Genomic DNA, 19,208 nt, shown 5'->3' with positions numbered 1-19,208 from the left:
CCATAACTTATGCCACATTTTGTTGTCTTTCACGTTTTACAGCAATTTTTGCATTTCTTCTGTTTTAGACTACTTCAGATGTATAATGAGCTACAGAAATGTTATGTTAAAGAGACCAAAACAAACAAGGAGCAAAGTGAAGCAATTAAAAATCTCACTGTAAGTAGAATTTGTAGGAACTGGTATCAAACAGCCAAACATAAGCTTTTAGGGAGACTGAAAAGGAATTCCTACATTTGTGAAATGAGACCATGCTTTTCTTTTTATACTTAGTTTCCCATGGCAGGGATAAGGGAGAGTAGCCTGTAGTTCCCTTTAAAAGTTATCTCTGTCACTGATGTGTCTGTAGCAGAAAGCTGTCTCCCCTTTCCTGCTTTTTTCTTTGCACATGCACCTATCCCTTCTTCTAATTGTGTATGCACCTCATGATCTCTTTTGCACCAGCCCTGGTATTTTTCTGCATGTGTCACGAGGTGATTTTTCTCAGAAGTTCAGCAGAAGGCAAACCAAATGAAGACAGAGTCTTCTTTTGGGTAGCAAGGTCTGTGACTGTGCGAAGTCTGGCATCATAGCTGGAGTGAAGGTAGGGTTGCGTGGCCAGGAGCAGTTCTAGAAGCTTCAAGAGGGTATTGCCTCTTCAGGCACGGGTTGAGCTTGCAGCTGTCCAGTCTAATTTCCTCAGCTGTGCTTTGTTCTTTTCTCCTTTCAGATCTTTTGGGTGAATGTTGCTTTTAAATCAGCAATTGAAAGCTCTAGGTTTGCATTTGGGATATGTTTCCAGTTGTATTCAATTGAACTGTGTTTTTTCTATGCATTTAAAAAAAAATTGTCTTGACAGATTAAAATTAATGAGCTAGAGCATAATCTTCAAGAGCAGAGGCAAAGAATTGAGCAACTGGAATGTAAAAAGGTTTCTTGGAAGACTGGTGCTGTTTCTGGAAAACAAAACCAAACCCCGGAGGGAGGAGTAACTTCTCACAGGGACATTTCTGCAAAGAAGGAATCCTGTTGCAGTAGATACTTAGGTAATGGTACAGTTAATTCTGGTGATGTTCCAGTACGCCCAGCAGAGAGAATGCATTTCATTTCTGATCTAGAGGCCACTCCAGGCCATTTCTTCTCCTTCAACCAGCAATATCTAAAAGGGTTTGTTTTCAGTTTTGAAAACCTGCCACGTAAAAATGGCATTTTGTAATCTAGGATTCTGCCTTGCGTTTGTTTGTGATAAAATGTTTGCTGTTTTCACTTTTTCTGAAACTGGTCTGTTGTTGTAATCATGGGTGGGAGAGTGTGGCTGTATTTAGTGCTGGTGTTTATTCTAGTGAGATGTATCTGTGCAGAACTCTTAGTAACAAGGTTTGCTGCACCAGTCTTTGGTTTTCAGACACTGAGACACAGAATAACCTGGCTTTAGCCTTAAAACGCTGGACAAGCCTGGACAGTGCTGCCTTCAGTGCGTTCTTCCTCACATAAGTAAATCCAGAATTTAAGGTGTGATCTTCCACTTCAAAGCATAGAAAGGAGATGGATGAGATCATATAATGTAGGCATAATTTTCAGGAAATGTGCTGTCAGCCAGGGCTGATGTGTCCCTCTCATAAGCCAGGAAAAGGTAATCAGGGCATGTGATGTGTGTTTTGTGTATTCTGAAGTAAAATAATCCCGCGTTCTAAGAATCTGACAGATTCAGATTATCCAGCAGGCAGATCCTGATCTCTTTCCCAGTACCTGGGAATAGGCTGGGCCAGTTCTTAGAATAAATCACTGTATGAAAAAGGTACTTTAAGAAGCTGAACTATAAATTTTAATATCACAAAAGGTAGGCAGCTCTTTAGCTGTAACATGATTCATATGAGGGGGAGGCTGTAATGGTTGAACTCTACATTTTTTCATTTGAATATAGAGCTATTGTTGAAGGAGATTAAAAAGCTGAAGAAAGAAAATGGAAAATTGTCTGCAGAAAAGAGAGCACTAAAAAATGAATTAGCTGGATTAGACAAGGTAATTTATTTTAAGACAAGCTTAACAGTAGGTGATTTTTGAAAAACTAACTTTTCTGCCTGAGCTGAAACTTCTTTAGGCTGAATATATGCTGTTATCAAGTAAAATACATAAAAATCCCTGTGTATAGCATTTTGAGAGAGATGGAAATGAATGATTCCTTGAAACATTCATGTCCTAAAGGGCTGCTCAGTTAAGGAAGATTATTTTCTCTTGAACTGAAACATGTCAAAGCTATGCCTCTGACAGACCTCCAAGTTTAGGGAGGACAGAGGCTTTGAATTTTCTGTTAGATCTACGGGTGTAAAAAGTGAAAATGTGAACATTTGGTAATTCTAAAAGTTATGTAACAAGATGACGAGATCTTACCTAACTATAGAAGAAACAGTTTAATGTACTGACATAAGGTTTTATTTTCAGCAACAAGTTGTTTAAACTGATTTTTGCTGGTTCCTCAAGTATTTTTATTTTTTTTTTTTAAGAATTTCTTTTCTTACCTTGCAGTCCTTTCTCCCAGACTAAATAACATTATGGTATTAATTGCAGGGGTAACAGAAAAAGAGGGTGATAGTTCATTGGATGTGTAATGTGCAGAAATTAAACCAGGGGGAGTTCTAGATCCCTGTGTTTGGGAATCAGGAACAATGTGTGGCTGAGAGCCTCATCTTGCAGGAGAGAGATACATAAACCTGAGGTTGTGGTCCCTTTTTAAGGTAGTTTTAAGTTGCTGTATGTTATAGCTTGTATATTGTCGCTGTTCATTTAAAAAAATGCTGGAAGAATAGGGAGGAGAATGTCAAGTACAGATGGTTATAGGTTGATGCATTGTTACTTTGGTAGCTAGAACCTTCAAGGATTGGTGAAAGGAAGTCTTGGGTGATTGTACTCTTCTGTCCATGTGTTTCCCAACAATTTCTGACTTCACTTACAAAGGATCAGGATATGACATTATTCCCTTGTCATATTAGACTGTCATTTTGTAGCTGTCTGGTAAAGCCATATTTTTTCCTTTTTAAATTTAATCTTTCCTATTATTAGTCTGTATTCCAGCCTCTAACATAACTTGAACTCTGCTTGTGTATTCAGGCAGAAATTATTAAATTGTTACCTAAGGTTGTAGTTGATTTCTGTATCTCGCCATAGCTGTGTTTGCATAACTCAGCCATACGCTGGTAAAAATACAGAAAGTGTTTTTAAACTTGGGAACTGCTGACCATCTCTTACTGAGAATGTCTTAGAAAAAAAGCTTAAGGTGAATATTTTTGGGTTCTTCTAGGATTTTTTTGAAGAGGTAGAAGATCTAAAACGAGCTGTACAGGAATCGGTGAAGCTGAACAATGAGTATGAAAAGTGCTTGAAACAAATAAGTGTAATATATGGATTTCCTTTTACAGCACATTTGTAACTACTGGGTAATTTAATGCCAGATGGAGTTTCCACATATTTTTTATACTTACTGCAACATTTAAACCTACCATTGCTTAAGTAGTACATAGATTCAGTAATGTGGTCTCAATATGACAAGTGCTCAGAAATGTTGTATTTTGTGACCTTGATTTTTTTGTTGTTTGTTTATATATTTTTGAATAAACTGTGATCTGCATAACTTCAACTAAGTTTCAACCCCATCTCTTTCACAAATGCAGAATACATTCTGGTTGTGGGTGTTCATGGGAATACAACAAAATTGTTTTATTTTGCAGAATTTCCCAATTTATCCTTTTCTGTAAGCTACATAAAATCAAAGTGTCTGTGTAGATTTGTCAGTCTGTGTGAATTTCAGCCCCAAGGATGTGCTAATGCAAACAGAAATTAATTCTATCATTAAATTATTGCAGAGGGGTTTCTTAAAAGAAAAATGCGAAATCTCTGCTTGGAAGTTTTCCTCAATCCCAATAATAAGTGGAAAATTGTGGATAAAGGAAGGATTTAGTGTTAATAATTGGAAAATGTATTCAGAGCATTTTGCATCACCAAAAGAAGTATTCATCAAAAGCTCTTTTTTGATTGAAGAGTGAGGTACTCGAAGAACTCTGGTATTTGAAGAGCTGAAAAGGAAAGCGGAGTGCAGTAAGTCACAGTCCACAAGGCAGAGTTGTGTTGCTCCAGGGATGGCGAGCTGGGAATGAAAAGAGACAACTCCCAGTTACAAGTGGAGCTTGCAGAACCTTGTGAGATTTGAATCTGAACTTGTTTGTAAGGATGTTCCACAAAAGTTTAACATAGTTACATTCCAGAACATATTTTTCTGGAAGGTGCAAACCTCTACCTTTGGACGTTGTGATGGGAGAGTTGAGTGAAAACTGCTTAGGGTAGAAAAACTTAGCTTGCTTATAACCTAGTACAGCTTCTTTAGCTTCTTAAAAATACACGGACACTCCTGAGGGGTAGGTCTAGGAGCAGGATTAAGACTCTCATGTCCCACTTGGTTTGTTAGGACAGTTTTATGCAGTTGTAATTTAATAAAGAAATTTGCCTCAAATCGTGTGCAGTGTTCAGAGTTGCATATTCACTAAGTGATGGGGTAAAGCTCCTTGTGCCTGCTCTGGCTATAGACCACTGTGTTCCTTTGTTTCATTCTTGGCTCACTTGTGAATTAAAGCTGGATAATTTCTGAACAAGGGAAAAGAGAAACAGAAGAGGAGCAATGCAAGTCTGCATTGTCAGTAAGCTTGATGGAAGAAAATAAGGAGGATAGCATGTATAACAGAAAATTAAAAATGCAAAAATGTTTGTAACGTTTGCTTATAAGTAAAATAACAGAAAATTGTAAATGCAAAAATGTTTGTAACATTTGCTTATAACTAAAATAAACACGGAAGTTGGAGAAGGCAGCAGTGCCAGTCATTGGAGCCTTTTCCCCCCCAGTGTTGTGGTGTAAAGTTACACTTTCAGCGTGTTTAAACTTGGGTCCCGTTGTCAAAGGATTCTGTAATTGTCCTCGTCCACCGGCTGATTTTTAAGTGTCGTGCAGAACAAGAAACTGTGAGGAATCCTCCAGTCTTTTCTCGTAACTAAGGTCTCCCAGCTCTGGTGAGGAGATTACTCTAATGAGAATAATGAGCTGTGTGCAGGGGAGTGGCAGCTGCAGCGGAGGTCAGCGGGAATGGGATGGGAGATGGGATGGAGGGGATGGGGCAGCCGTGGGCTGGCAGGTGCCAGAGCGAGGTGGGCAGGGATTTCTCTCAGCCAGTAGTAGGAGCTGTCTTTCAACTCGATCCGCGTCGCTGACTTTCTATGAGGTTGGGGTTATTTTTTTTTTTTTTTCTTTTTTTAATTTCCCTTTCTGCTTTTCCTTTCACTATCAGGAATGCTGGCGGTGTAGGGTGCGGATGGGGCACCTCTGGCAACTTCCACATCTGCGGCACAACTCCCCACATAGTAACAATTAACAGCAGAAACGCCGGAGGAGGAATGCATGTGGAAGTGACCGGCTCTGTGGCACTGACTGTGTCTGCTGCTGCTTGTGACTTTTGAAAATGGCAGTTTTGCCTTGAAGATATTTTTATCTTCTACTGATTGCAGGTTTGGTTTTCTTGGTGTGGGTTTCCTTTTTTTTTTTTTTTTTTTTTTTTTTTAACTTGACGGTATCAGTTTGCTCTTGAAGCTGCGATTTTCATTCATTTATTTATTTGCTTTCTGGACGTGGCTAATGCAAGTTAAATAACTTACTGGTATTTTCTGTTCCAATTAATACTGGTTTTTTTGGAAGAGGAGACTGTCTCAGACTACCAAAGTCTGCTCCCAAATAAGTACTACTTCCAACTTTGCAGGATAAAGCCATTTGAATTTGTGGATAATAATGTCCTTTGGATAAGAATATGCCTTTCTTTTTGTCCTTGTTGCTGTGCCAGGTAGCAGATACCTCTGCTTTGATCTTGCCTCCTTGTGAGATGTACAAAGCAAGGTGTTGTTATTTTGTTTGCTAGTTAAAGTGCAGGTGAGATGAATATTAAACAGATTAATCAGTCTGTTTGTATGTAAATAATGTGTATGTAAATACGTGTAGTTCCTATATTGTGGAATTGTGACATTTGGCCGGTGGCTTTTTCCTGCTAGACCACGTTTGGGTAGAACTGAATGCCATACAATTAAGCGTTAGTCATTCTACTGTTTGATAATGCATGTTAGAAATGTTTCAGGGTGCAGGCTAATGGTTCTTTGTCTCAAATAAGTACTTCGTAGTGCTGATATGGGAAGCTTGTGTTTGAAAATAAGTGGCTATTGTCAATTAGGGGTTTTGGTTGGAAAAATAATATAACAATCATGTGTCAGTACGCACTCTCCATGGGAATCGGCTAGTTCATAGGACAGTGAAGCAATTTAACTTTGTTCTGTGTTCTGCACATAACTGAGGCCAAGATTTTAGAAACAATCCACTAATTTTGTGTGGCTTTGTAATTTTGTCACAATTTTCCTGATACTTGGAGTGTAAATTTTCAGAGGCACCAAGTATTTACAATTGTAATCAAATTTAACTGATTCAGACTTGGTCCACTAATTGTTAAATACTGTGTTCAGTAATTGCTCACATCCTGGATATTAGCCCTAAATTAGGACTTTTCTATTGTAGAAAGCAAAATTGCAATCCCATTGTTGGGTGGGAGACACAACATTTTGTGGATTTCTCTGGGAGTTGTTCCTGAGCCTGTGAAACAGCATCTCTATAGATCCCCTGGAGTCCCTTTCCTGTGAGCATGCAAAGTGTTTTCCTTTAAAGAGCAGGGCTTTCAGACCTGCAGTGCTCTTCACACTGAGACTCTGAGAGGCTGGACCTGGAAACTGGGTGGTTTCATTGGAGGTTAAGGGCTGGTGCCTCTGTTCTCTCAGCTGGGACATTTTTTTGTGGGCACTTACCCTGAAAACCTGCTCCTGCCAAGGGCTGTGGAGGAAACAGAAAAAAATACTCGAGTTTCAAAAGGGGTAAATTCCCTGCTAGGTTACAAGGTATCCAAGGCAGCAGAAAGCAGTAAATGTAGTTCCCTCACCAATTTGGGCTCATTAACTGTTTCTCTACAGCTGCAGTGAAGTTTCTATTTTTGAGGCTTAGATGTTTCTTGTTTTCCTCTTGTCAGAAATGAAGCATCATTAGTAATTACTCTTGTATCTGTGCCTGTGTTCCTGGAAACCTCCCATAAACTGGTTCTGGGATAGTGAATTGCCCGTGGTTCTTGGAGATTACAATGAGCCATGCTAAAGGTGGTAATACTATTGATTTGGTGTAGTCATGTTCTGTACTTGTGCCAAAGATATCCTCTGGGAGTTGTTTAGCCTGGAGAAAAGAAAGCTGAGGGGAGACCTTCTTGCTCTCTACAACTACTTGAAATTGGGCTGTAGCCAGGAGGGGTGTTGGTCTGTTCTCCCAAATAAGTGATGGGATAAGAGGAAGTGGCCACAAGTTTGCCAGTGGAGGTTTAGATTGGATACTAGGAAAAAAGTTCTTCACTGGAAGGATTGTCTTGTATTGGAGCAGGCTGCCCAGGGCAGTGGAGGAGTCACAATCCCTGCAGGTATTTTAAAGATGTATGGATGTGGCACCTAGGGACATGGTTTAGTGGTGGACTTGGCAGCACTGGGTTAAGGCTTGGACTAGGTCTTGGGGTTCTTTTGTGACCTCACAGATTCTATATGGATCCTAACGTTTTTTTTGGTTTTTTTTTTTTCCTTCGTTGCAGTTGCTGTTCAAGCTAAGCTCTGTCTTTACCTTTGATCCCCACTCATAGTGTTTTCACTGTAAAGTTCTAAAAAAAGCATCATGCACCAAGATCCTGGCTGGCTGTAATGTGCTTTCCTTGGTGCTGGTGGGAGTGAGTGCAGCTCTGTGCTCAGCTGGCCATCTGTGTGCTTGGAGGAGAACTTTGTGCTTCAGGTCAATTACATATTCCCAAGCCTCCCAAGGTGATGACAAGAAGCTAACACTGTAGGCCTTGCGTGGTAGCTTTCTACAGGGAATGCTGACTTAGTGAATATTTTATTTTGTATTTTCTCCACAGGGATTTTGTGCTGACAAAAAGCCCAATGTGACTCTTTGAGCAGCCCAACCTGTTTCCATCCGAGAGAGGAAAACCTGAGCCATTGCCTTATGCTGGTACTGCAATGCTGGCTTCTAGCTCGACCACTGTGAAGAATCTCCCTCTGAAGAGGAGGCTCTGTTTTCTGCTGAAACTTGTGTGCTTTGTCAGCTCAGTGTTAATATTTTGTGAATTTTTAATTTACTATGTGGTAATATTTCAATGCCGATGGCCAGACGTGAAAGGTGGAGCTCACATGAGTGGAAAGGAGACGTCAGCTTCAGTCCTAAAGGCCATAATTTTAGCTGATACACACCTGCTTGGTGAAATCAAGGGACATTGGCTGGATAAGCTAAGAAGGTAATTATTAATTTTTTTGAATAATCTTTACCCAGTTTTTAGAGTTTTTAGTAGTAGCTAATGGGACAATAATTCACTGTTCTAATAAAGAGCAATTCATTAGAATTGTAATGAAAAAAAAAAAGCTGGTATTACTTCTTGCATGTCTTGGTCCTGATTGTATCATGGTGGAATTACCCACCAGGTAAGATGCAACAGGGAAGGTGTCCTTACACCTGATTTCTAAGTATTTAATTTGAATTTCAGAATATATTTTCATATTTCAGTGTGTAAACCCAGTTTCCCATTCCCATTGCCAGGCTGTGTCTGTGTATTCAGAGCTGAGGATCCAGAGATAAGGCAGTGATAACTGGTTCTGTACTTTCCTTTCAGGGAATGGCAGATGGAGAGATCTTTCCAAACTGCCTTATGGTTGCTGCAGCCAGATATTGTTTTTATTCTGGGAGATGTTTTTGATGAAGGAAAATGGAGCTCACCTCAGGTATGACATCATTAGCTCTCTTATTTCAAAAAATGAGGATTTCTTGAAGGAAATGGAAGCAGATTAGGTATGCAAGACTTTGTTTAATACTGCTCCTGTTGGTCGAAGTTTCTAGTCTTTCAGATAGGAGTTAAAGTACTGTGATTCTCCTTCGTTTTTGGAAGTACCTTGACAGTTTTGCCCCTCATATAAAACGTACAAAATATAAACATCCGAGTTTGTGCTTCTGTGTTATACGCTTGTGATGGGCTGACCCTGGCTGGACGCCTGGTGCCCAGCAAAGCTGCCCTATCACTTCCCTCCTCAGCTGGAGAGGGGAGAGAAAATGCAAGAGACCCTCCTCCTTTACTGACCTTCGTGTCTGCAGGGCGCTTCCTCTCACAGATTCTCACTCCCCTCTCTGGCTGCAGCTGCAGTTTCCTTTTTTGCCACCTTCCTATTTCTGTTATCCCAGAGGCACTGTCAGATCCATCTTGGAGCTGGCTGGAATTGGCTCTGTAGGACACAGGGGAGGCTCCCACAGAAGCCACCCCTGCAGCCCTCCCAGTACCAAAACCGTGCTGTGCAAAACCCTAGGTGCTGTGGAACAGCACTAATTTCTTCTTCTGTTTTTTTTTTTCCTGGAGGCCTGGGCAGATGATGTCAGGAGGTTTCAGAAAATGTTCAAGCATTCCGTTTTTACGGAGCTGGTGGTCATCGCTGGCAATCACGACATCGGCTTTCATTACGAGTGAGTCTTGTCAGTGGCAGGAGCACACAAGTGCCAAGAATGAAGTGTCAGCATGCCCACAGTAACTGGTGCTGGGTCTGTTTTGTGGTTAAATGGAAACTTTTTGATCGTGATCAAATTAGAAAGGGTCGCAATTAGAGTAAGGCCTGTGCACAAAACAGGTTTATGCTTCTCTGACCATATGTGGGTTGTTCAGAGCTGATCCTTCTGCACTGACATGGAATCCTTGAAGCTGCTTTTCCTTTTACTGGGCCTCCTCCTTAGAAAGGCAGCTGAGCATATTTCCACTCCCACTAGCATGAGAGAGTGGAAGTGCCCTCACTCTGCTGGTGCTTGCACCGAAGGGAGGGGCTGGAGGACACAAGGGGTGTCAGAGCATCCCTGGGAGTTTCCTGAATGATTGTGTGAGCTGCATAATGGAGCAGCAAGCTGCATGAATGGTCAGCAAACTGTAAAGCAGCTGTCAGATGAGTTCCAGTGGTGATTTCTTACCTCAGCTGTATTTTTGCTCTGTGACACAGAATGACTCCTTACAAGGTAAATCGATTTGAAAAGCTGTTCAACTTTACTTCAGCAAAGTTGATAACTCGGAAAGGAATAAAGTGAGTATATTTAATTTTTTTTCTGATGAAACAGGGTGGGAATGCTTTGCTTGGAGTTGGTTCCATTTAAAAAGAAATGGAAAAGTACTGTGGAGTCAGAATCCATTTCTCTGGTGTGCCTTCATACTTCCTCGCAGCTGGTAATGAGCCATGGCTGTAAACACAGCAGGATAAAGAAACATGAACCAACCCCCTCTGTGTTTACAAATTAGGAGTTTCATTAATTTCAATAACTTTAGTCTGCAGAACTTAACCCCTGTTCGAGGAATTCGGGAACACAGCAGGTGCGTGTGTGCAGTTTTTCCACGAGGTGGGGTAATAGCGCCCAAGCTGGTTTTGGCTTAGGGCATTCCTCGGTGCAGTTTGCTCTCACGGCTGTGTCCCCGTGGCTGCACTGGGCTGCGTGCCCTGTCACCTGCAGACACCGTGCAGGAACCCGACGAGGGAACGCAGTTCTGGGGCTGTGCAAAGGTGTTTGAGTCCCAGATTCAGGAAGGGAAGGCCCAGAGCCACTCTGTGTTTGGCACGTGTGCCCTCGGGTTGTACTCCCTTGTGGAAGTGTGAGATTCAAAACCTCCAGGTTTACACCGGTTCCCTTCATTAAGCAAACGATATAAATGTTTACTGAAAAATTCTGGACGGGTCTGGAAATGGTTGTGTCTGTTTTAGGAAGATCTCTGAGCTTTGTGAATGCTCAGTATAAAGCTGTTGCTTATCATGCAGATGTGGGATCCTCAAGATATGTATTTCAGCTGTTCAAAAATAATTATTGAGGAACATTTCCATGTCTCCTTTGATAAAACAGCCCAGCAGAATTCTTGCATGCAGTTGCAGATTGTATGTCTGGTATCCATTAACTGCAATGAGCTGCACTATTAATGAAATATTCCAAAATAAACTATTTTACAACAAATCTGTGGTATAAAAGCAGCTTGATTTGCTCAAAGAGAGTTAGTTTTTGTTTTACTATTGACTAATATCTCTTACATGTACTATTGACTAGTATCTCTTACGTGAAGGCATTCCGCTCAGTTTTGTCTTTTAAACAGATGGAATTGAACTGGGGATGTATCTCAAGCTGAATGTGTGACTAAATGGGCGTGACTCTTGTGGCAGAAGTTAAGTTGATTTGAAATCTACAGGGAAACCTTCTATTAAGAATAAAATCCTGTTTTGTGTGTCAGAGACTGCAAAGTACAAAACTAAGCTTGCTCAGGGCAGTCACCCAAATGCAGTGTTGTTCTGGTTTTCAGTTGTTCTGAAGAAATCCGATGTCTCAAATTCTGTCTCTGAGGTTTGAACTGTGTGGGGAGAGAAGCAAGCTCTCATTTCTCTCAGAATTTAGTTTAGTGATGAACTTCTAACATTCCATTAGAATACAATTTAAGTATCCATTAAAACAGAAAAAAATCTTGACGTGTAAGCATGAAGCATAAGCTACATTGTGCAGCCTAATTAACAACTGTATAAGGGAGCCCACCAGGCAGGGACATGGCTGTGGTACAGATACTCAGAGGAGGATTTACAGCACATGGTTTCAAGAGCTGTTACATTCTGCTGCTTTGCTGAGCTGTGTCCGACTTAAGAACCACTTGCATTTTATAAAATGAAGTTTATCCCACATATGTGCATGAACAGCAAATGCCTCCCTGTCCTCCCCCACTTCTCTTTGCCCACCCCCTGGTATTTTCCAGCTTTGTCCTAGTGAACAGTGTAGCCATGGAAGGTGATGGCTGTGCTGTCTGCCGTACCTCAGAGGCAAAACTTGTGGCTCTTTCTCACAAACTGAATTGCTCCCAGCAGGTAAGAGATTATTAAAGATCTGATTACAGCCAGCGACTCCCTCTGCCACAATGGAAATACTGATACTATAGCATAGTCAGGATACAACCAGAATCTCCGGAAAAAATTTTGCTTCCAATTCACATTGCAACTTGTTAGCAAGTCTTTCTTCTCCTCATATCCCTCTTAACCATGTTTACTTAACTATTGACAGTGTTGCTTTGCACTGATAGTGTCAACTTCCTTGTCAGCGCTGCCAACGGAGTGTCATTTCCTCTGTTCCAAGAAATGGCAGAAGTTCTGTAATCCTCCCTTTGACTCCAGATACAGAATCCTGCATTTATGTTTATGGATATTATTCTGTTTTATAGCCTTCAAGCTTTTTTTTTTTTTTTTTTAACATTTCCTGATTTTACTGCACTCCTTTCCTCATAGCCTAGTAGTGTTTTAATTGTATTTTTTCCTCATATCAAATTGCTTCTTGTGTTTCCTTCCTCTTCCCTTTTTCATTGGCTGACTGGATGCACATAGGCAGCATGACTGACTGGGCTGGCAGTCAATCAGGAAACCAGCTCCCAGTGGAAAAATTGCCAGATTCTATCTCCCTTGGGCTGCCCTCAAACTTCTTTGCCTTGTTGGTGCAGAGATCCTGCTGCTGCTCTCTGCAGTCAGAAAGAGCACAGCTGTATTTACAGCACATACAGAACGGGACTTTCACCAGCCCACAGTAAAACTCTTAGGAGTTCATACAGTGGGTAGTATTAGCTGAGCTAAACTGCCTAACAAAAAACCAATGCCAACAACAACCCCACCCTCCCTAACCCTTTAAAACCTAGATGTTGCTTAATTGCCTTCACCCCTCCTATGGCTTTTGTTCACAGAAACCGAATCATTCCAACAAAAGATGCAGTGATGTGGAAAAGCTTCCAGCTTCAGAACCCATCCTTCTACAGGTATGTTAGAGGTGGGGTGAGGCAACATATTAACATGTTGTTTTTGTGGATTTATTACTGCTCCAGAAAGGCTGGATCATTAACAACTAATCCGTGCTTTTAATTACTCCCAGCATTACCCTCTCTATCGGAAAAGTGATGCTGAATGCACTGGAGAAGATTCTGCTCCTCCAGAGGAGAAAAACATCCCCTTTAAAGAAAAGTATGATGTACTGTCTCAAGAGGCATCACAAAAGGTTTGATTCCTTGGGAACTTGAGTGGCAGTGGGTGGCTGAGAGGGGGACACGAGTGTAGATTTAAATAGATTTAAGAATTGCGGTAAGGCTGTTGGCTGAGACAAACAGAGCACAGCTGCTCCTGTCTAAGGGGTCTGGGAGAGGCTGCCTGTTAGAGCTGCTCCCCCAAGGATTCTCACTATCGTGGCCTTGGTCCTGCCACGTTTCCCAGGTATAGCTCCTAAGTCTTGGCACTCTTAAATCTGCTGTGGTGCCATTACCTCCACTTCAGCATTCCGTACTTTCTGTACTGTGCAAATTATTGACACACCTGGTATGGAGCCACAGTTTTCCAACACTTTGAAAGCATCACTTTTGCTGAATTAGTAACTACAAGAAAATTTGAAGTATTCCCTGACAAAATTCTTCCTTAGACAAGAAAATAGCATTGCTTTACTAAACCCAGTTTTCCTTTTTGTGATATCCACAGCATGCTGTTGCCTTTGTTTTTCTGATCTATATGGGGGGGAAAAAAAAAAAAAAAAAAGTCCAGATTTGGGATCAGGGCCACATGGATGTGATTGATATTGCAATACCAACAGATTTCTTACTGGAAAACAGAAGTTTACAGAAAACACTTAGTAAAAATATGAGAATTGCCATAATTTCACTCTGTTCAAAGGCAAAAAAAAAGGTTAAGTTCAATTTCTTTTTAGCTGTGACCTAATTTTTGTGCTTTACCGTTTTGTGTTCTAGCTGCTATGGTGGTTTCAGCCCCGTTTGATTCTCAGTGGGCACACTCATAGTGCTTGTGAAGTGCTGCACGCAGGGAAAATTCCAGAAATCAGTGTCCCATCATTCAGTTGGAGGAATAGAAACAATCCTAGTTTCATCATGGTAAGTTTTAATTTTTTTTTTTTTATTTTTGTCAGATAACTTTCATAGATAAATCAACATGGCAGTCAGCTATATTTTAAAACTGATTCTACCTGTAAAAACAAAAAATAATAATAAAAAAAATTGCCTACCCACCCAACCCACTCAGTACACTGCATCCACTTTATAAAGTACATCTGTGGGAGCCACATGTTCTGTGTGGTACAAAGCAATGCTGTTAAAGACCTAATTAGTATCTGGGTACATTTTCTTAGAAAGAGGGTGCACTGTAAACTATTGACTTGTAAAAATAATCAGTATTTTGCACTGAACAGTAGAAAGACCAGTTTGGCTTGGCTAATTTACCATCTGTGAAAACGAGACTGTATCCACCTCAAACCCTTTTGCACGGTGATCGTGGTTTTCAAACGTGTGCATTAATGCAGTGAAAGTGTTTGTGACGTGCCCACAGTCTGCCTCCTCATTGCCAGTTCACATTTTATACAGGGTGTTGGTTATGCTTGTGCAGGCAGTTCCAGTGCTCAGAATATCCTTAGAGGTAAATCAGTTAGTTCCCCGGTTCAAAAATAAAACAGAACTCCTATAAACTTGGGAGTAAGAAGCAAAACCTATGGTCTGTTTACGGAGTAGTCTGTGACTTGGAGGGGGAAATCTTTTATGTACGTTTCACTGCTGTTGAGTTCAGGCTGCTTAATACACAGATAACCCCATATGTTTAAATTCATTTTATGCAACTGTTAATGTCTGTTGTTGAAAGTAGTTCTGTTTATTCCATATTCCTGAGAGTAGCTGCCTTCAAACTACACACACACTCTGCACACGCCAGACAGCGCATCTTCACTGCAAAACAAGAGGTTGGCTAATTAAAGTCGCATCCTCTTCACTACTGTTATAACTCCTCAGCCTTGATCCGCTGTAAACTTTAAATTAAACTGCGAAGTCGATCCCAAACCCAACCAAGTTCTTTGTTGTTGAAGTTCCTACTCCTAATTTGGATTAGCCAACGTGTTTTTTTGCAGCATGTACTGAGTAAGGAGGAGGGCTTGGGGGAGGAAGGGGCACATTCACAAAACCTAACTTTAGCCTGGAAAGGTTCCTTCCAGGTGGATTTACAGTAGCTAAAGTTAGGCTTGTCTTGAAGGCAAATCAGATGAGGAGCCCAGCTCTCTGTTTAGGCTAGATGGGAATATCGGCTTCTGGGCTAATTTTGGCCTGGTGAATATTCCAGTTAGTGCCCAGCACCACAAGGTATGGACTCTTCAGCCCCCTGGAGAAGGCACTGGTACTAGGAAACTGGCCCCAACCCTTGCCACCCAACATAGGGATTTAGAAATTGGAGATCTGACAGCTGTGGTGTTCACTCCTGATTCAGAATCCACTGTAACACAGCAAAGTGACAGTCTTCATTTCTTTTCCAGGGCAGCATAACACCAACTGACTTCTCCCTCCAAAAATGCTTCCTTCCATTTGAGAGCAGAGTCTTCACTATCTACTGTGCAGCAGGTGCTCTGCTTGTGATCCTGGTACTAGCTCATGTTCAGCTTCTCACTCCACCGTTTTATTTTGCTCAGCGTTTAATCAGTAAGCATAAAGCAGTATGAAGAGCCAGACATCTGCATTCAGTCACTGAAATACCAAAGCTGAGAACAGTCAAACATCAGACTATATTCATGCCAGCAAATGACCTAATTTGATTGCTAGTCTGAAGGCAGGTTGCATTTACACATACCATAGAAGTCCTATACAGCTGATATGACTACTACAGGATAAATAATTAACTGAAATGAACGTTTCATGCTGTACAAAAATACTGTATTCGACAATCAAATGAGTCCTTTTCCTGCTATAATTTTTGTATCAAATATGTATATTAAAAGTGTAACTGTACATTATGTAAATCCTATAGCCTCATCACTTGTCTCCACTTGTGTCTTACCCTGGTGGAGGCTGAATCTTGCAATCTGGAAACATTTCTCTGTTTTATTGCTGCATGGCCCTTCAAATGTCACACTTGTGTTTGTTAGGGTCAGGCAGAATCTGGATGCATCAGCACTGAGAGATGCGGATTTCCGTAACCGTTTTAGGGTGTCGTGTGTAAGGGACTGTGGTTTGGGACAAGAGACCTTCTGGTTCCTGACACAATAAATTGTTAGCTGACTCTAATTTGCAGTTACCCATCTACCAGACAACAAGGGGAAGAAGCTCGAGGATCCAGTTTGCTGATACACACTTGAAAACCGCTTTAAAAAAAACCAGGGTGACACCTCAAGCTGCTGCTTTCAAAGAGATGTGCTATGATGAGCCTAAAAAAAGAGGGCCCTTTTGCATCCTAGAGATCTGTGTGGTGAGGGGCCCTCCAGTTTCCAATCTCCTGCAAGAAGGAAGGTCAAATACAGCTGCAGTAACATTATCCTATGCCTCAGCCCTCAGTCTACAGCCAGGGATAGGAATGTGCCTTATTTAGCATTCCACAAGTTCTATTGACTTTAGTGTAGTGTCACATTTTGAACTGCACTGGCTCCTCTGTGGGGAGGCAGAGGCCACCAGCTGTGCCACAAAGACAAAATCTGAGCTCAGCGTCTCCAGTGTGTGGGGGAAGGCGGTACAAACCTCCTGCTGCTCCCCACCCATCCCAGAAAAAGCAGAGGGACTGCTTCATACCAGGACCAGTTTTCCTGCTGATGTTCCTGCAGAGGCTGGGAGCTCTAACCTGAACTCCTGGGCTGGGCCTAGTTTAAAAAAAAAATACTATTTTTTGTTATTCATTCTGTGACTTTCTTTGGCATGAGAAATAAAAGAATTTTGTTTAGTGTTAGCTTATCCCACCCAGCCTTTCACTTTTTGGGAAATATGTTTAAATTGAACGTACAGATTTATGGGAAGAGAAAAATGGTCATATTATAGTATCTAAAATGGGATTGTTTCATATTCAACTGGAAACAAGTTCTCAATTGGACTGTAGTCTGATTTTTAAAAGATGACTGATTGGGGTTTCAAACTAATAACGATTCAGTAAAAAAGTTAATAAAACCTGCTGATTTATGTGCCATTGTGGGGACTGTGTTAGCTCTTCATCTCTCCCTAAATTTAAAATGAAGTGGGGGGGAATGGTCCGAAGTGTGGTAAAATATTCTATAAAGTAATGTAGTCTAACACTTCTCTAGGTTTCTGTTATTGCAACTGTAATTTTAGACATTTGTACAGGTTATCTTGGACACAGGAAAAGTATATAGTCACAGACATAAAACACCTATGTATAAAATATAAAGCAGTGTTATAGTTACTAAAAAGGACATGCCTTATTGCTACAGCAATTCTTGCTTTTTATATATTGTACTGTACCACAACTTGTTTTGAGAATGTCATTTGCATAAATTATTCAAGTTTGAGAAATATTCACACATTTTGATTCTACAATATTTAAAATAAAATAATTTTCTAATGTGTCTCTTTATTAAAAGAGAAATAAAAATGTCATCTTGTAATTCTCTTAGGCCAGACACAAGGGTTTATACACCTTTTTTTTTTTTTTTTTTCTTTTCTTCTTTCTCGCTATTTACTTGCACAATGAAAGCCGCTGTTGGTACAAAGATTGAAGAGCTCTATATAATGGTGCTTTACACATTCACAATCGGTCTGTGCAATTGTGAAGTTCTATGAATGACCAAAGAATTACCAAACATATTTTCTAAATATAAAGGACAAAAAAAAAAAAAAAAAAAAAAAAAAAAGAAAAGGAAAAGAAAAAGAAAAGAAATCCTTGTTTCCCATTAAAACAACACCAGGTTGCAATTTGGACACTCGAATGAATTCCAATGTTTTAAAGCTGAGACTTCAAAAGAGAAAGGCATGTTTGCTGCAACATCCGGTGACTGTAATACCTTACTTGGAAAGGTAAGTGGTTAATTTGCATAATTTATAATTTTTATACTAAAGAGCATTTTTATATAAACCAGGAAAAAACCCCTAAACTCTACAGATAAAGTTCTTACCTCCAGTCACTGCTGCAGGTAAGGTTGACATCAAGCTGTACAGCGCAATCAAAAACATACTTACATCTTAGCTCATTTTACAGGTACAGCCATAATCAAGGCACAAAGATCTTCTACAAGTATTTTTCTTCAATAAAGTTGTACAAAATAATATTACATTTTACAGTCTGTACAATATAATAAACCAGCAGTAAAACAAAAAAAATATATATAGGGAGAGGACTGTTGTCCAAGAATGATCGGAACTAAAAAGGATCATTTGTGGACAGCACAAATAACGTAAGTGAGGGTGGTAAATTTTCTGCCTAGATGCAACAGGCTGAAAAGTAGCTGTAATTCAAATGCCTGAGGTGTGCAGAGACACTTAGCTCCAAAACCCCAGAAAAATTGCTTTGTCTTCACTGTTCCTCTCATTATCTACTCTACTTCCTGTGCCAGTAACGGCTTAAAAGAGGAGGTCACTTTATCAGTTGACCTGCAACTCAGAAATGCTAAAAATTGTGACAGAGTAATAAATATTGTGGTGCTGCTACATTGTGTGTCTACTTCCTCAACAGTATTTAATAACCTGATACAAAGTGCATTAATCTTCTTTTCACCCATCAAGTACTCTTCAATGTCATGTTAAAAAGGAAACCCACACAGAGGGATAGGTATGACTTCAGTGTCATCCAGCTGACATACCGGTCTGAACTGAGGTTAACCCGCTGGAAAAAATTTAGCGGGTCACGTTCAGTTTAAAAAAACACAAAACCTAAGGGAACAGAGGTAGCCAAAGGGCTTAGTGGAATGACGAAGAAGTGGCATGTCAAAATAAAGCACAAAAATAGTCCCAAAAAGCATGAAGGGAAAATAACCCAAACTCGCTTCAAATCAGCTTTAAGGTTAAACAATTAAAAGTAAACAAAGTGAAGAGACTGACATTTCTATAGTATATTCTTCCACCCTGTGTGGGGTAGTATCAAGACAAAGAGTAAGGAGCAAAGAATTTAAAACCACAGGTTCCACGGTGATCCCCCTCACAAGAGTTCGTACTGGCGGAGGTGCATCCTCTGAATGATGTCTCGACAGTCGTTGAACACTCTGCGGATGTTTTCCGTGTCCACTGCACACGTGAAGTGTGGGTAGCAGTAATGCCGGCCGTCTCCGCTCGCCGTACTTATCCTCTGCGCGAAGCGGGGGG

General features: G+C 40.6%; 2 protein-coding genes across 14 annotated transcripts in view; one reads left to right on the top strand and one right to left on the bottom strand.

Annotated features, from left to right (window-relative positions):
* Positions 1-15,931, top strand: part of MPPE1 (metallophosphoesterase 1) — a 30,080-nt gene extending 14,149 nt beyond the window's left edge. For 3 of the 11 annotated variants that reach the window (XM_040062918.2, XM_040062848.2, XM_040062855.2), the window contains 11 exons: positions 69-159; positions 5,310-5,526; positions 7,995-8,372; positions 8,745-8,853; positions 9,480-9,583; positions 10,105-10,185; positions 11,880-11,988; positions 12,849-12,920; positions 13,034-13,156; positions 13,893-14,033; positions 15,452-15,931. In XM_040062918.2, the coding sequence (XP_039918852.1) occupies positions 8,098-8,372; positions 8,745-8,853; positions 9,480-9,583; positions 10,105-10,185; positions 11,880-11,988; positions 12,849-12,920; positions 13,034-13,156; positions 13,893-14,033; positions 15,452-15,634 (1,197 nt within the window). In that variant the 5' untranslated portion in view covers positions 69-159; positions 5,310-5,526; positions 7,995-8,097 and the 3' untranslated portion in view covers positions 15,635-15,931. Of the gene's footprint in view, positions 1-68; positions 160-885; positions 1,026-5,144; positions 5,244-5,309; positions 5,527-7,676; positions 7,900-7,994; positions 8,373-8,744; positions 8,854-9,479; positions 9,584-10,104; positions 10,186-11,879; positions 11,989-12,848; positions 12,921-13,033; positions 13,157-13,892; positions 14,034-15,451 lie in introns of those variants that run through there. The other 8 variants (XM_040062840.2, XM_040062879.2, XM_040062860.2 and 5 more) reach the window with 6 other exon arrangements.
* A 3,007-nt stretch (positions 15,932-18,938) lies between these two features.
* Positions 18,939-19,208, bottom strand: part of GNAL (G protein subunit alpha L) — a 177,509-nt gene continuing 177,239 nt past the window's right edge. For all 3 annotated transcript variants that reach the window (XM_040062815.2, XM_040062822.2, XM_040062829.2), the window contains one exon: positions 18,939-19,191. In XM_040062815.2, the coding sequence (XP_039918749.1) occupies positions 19,045-19,191 (147 nt within the window). In that variant the 3' untranslated portion in view covers positions 18,939-19,044. The remainder of the gene's footprint in view (positions 19,192-19,208) is intronic.

Source organism: Hirundo rustica, chromosome 1, assembly GCF_015227805.2.
Source record: "Hirundo rustica isolate bHirRus1 chromosome 1, bHirRus1.pri.v3, whole genome shotgun sequence".
NCBI lineage: Eukaryota > Metazoa > Chordata > Aves > Passeriformes > Hirundinidae > Hirundo > Hirundo rustica.
Note: the sequence above shows the minus strand (reverse complement) of the source record. Positions and strands in the feature narration are given on the sequence as shown.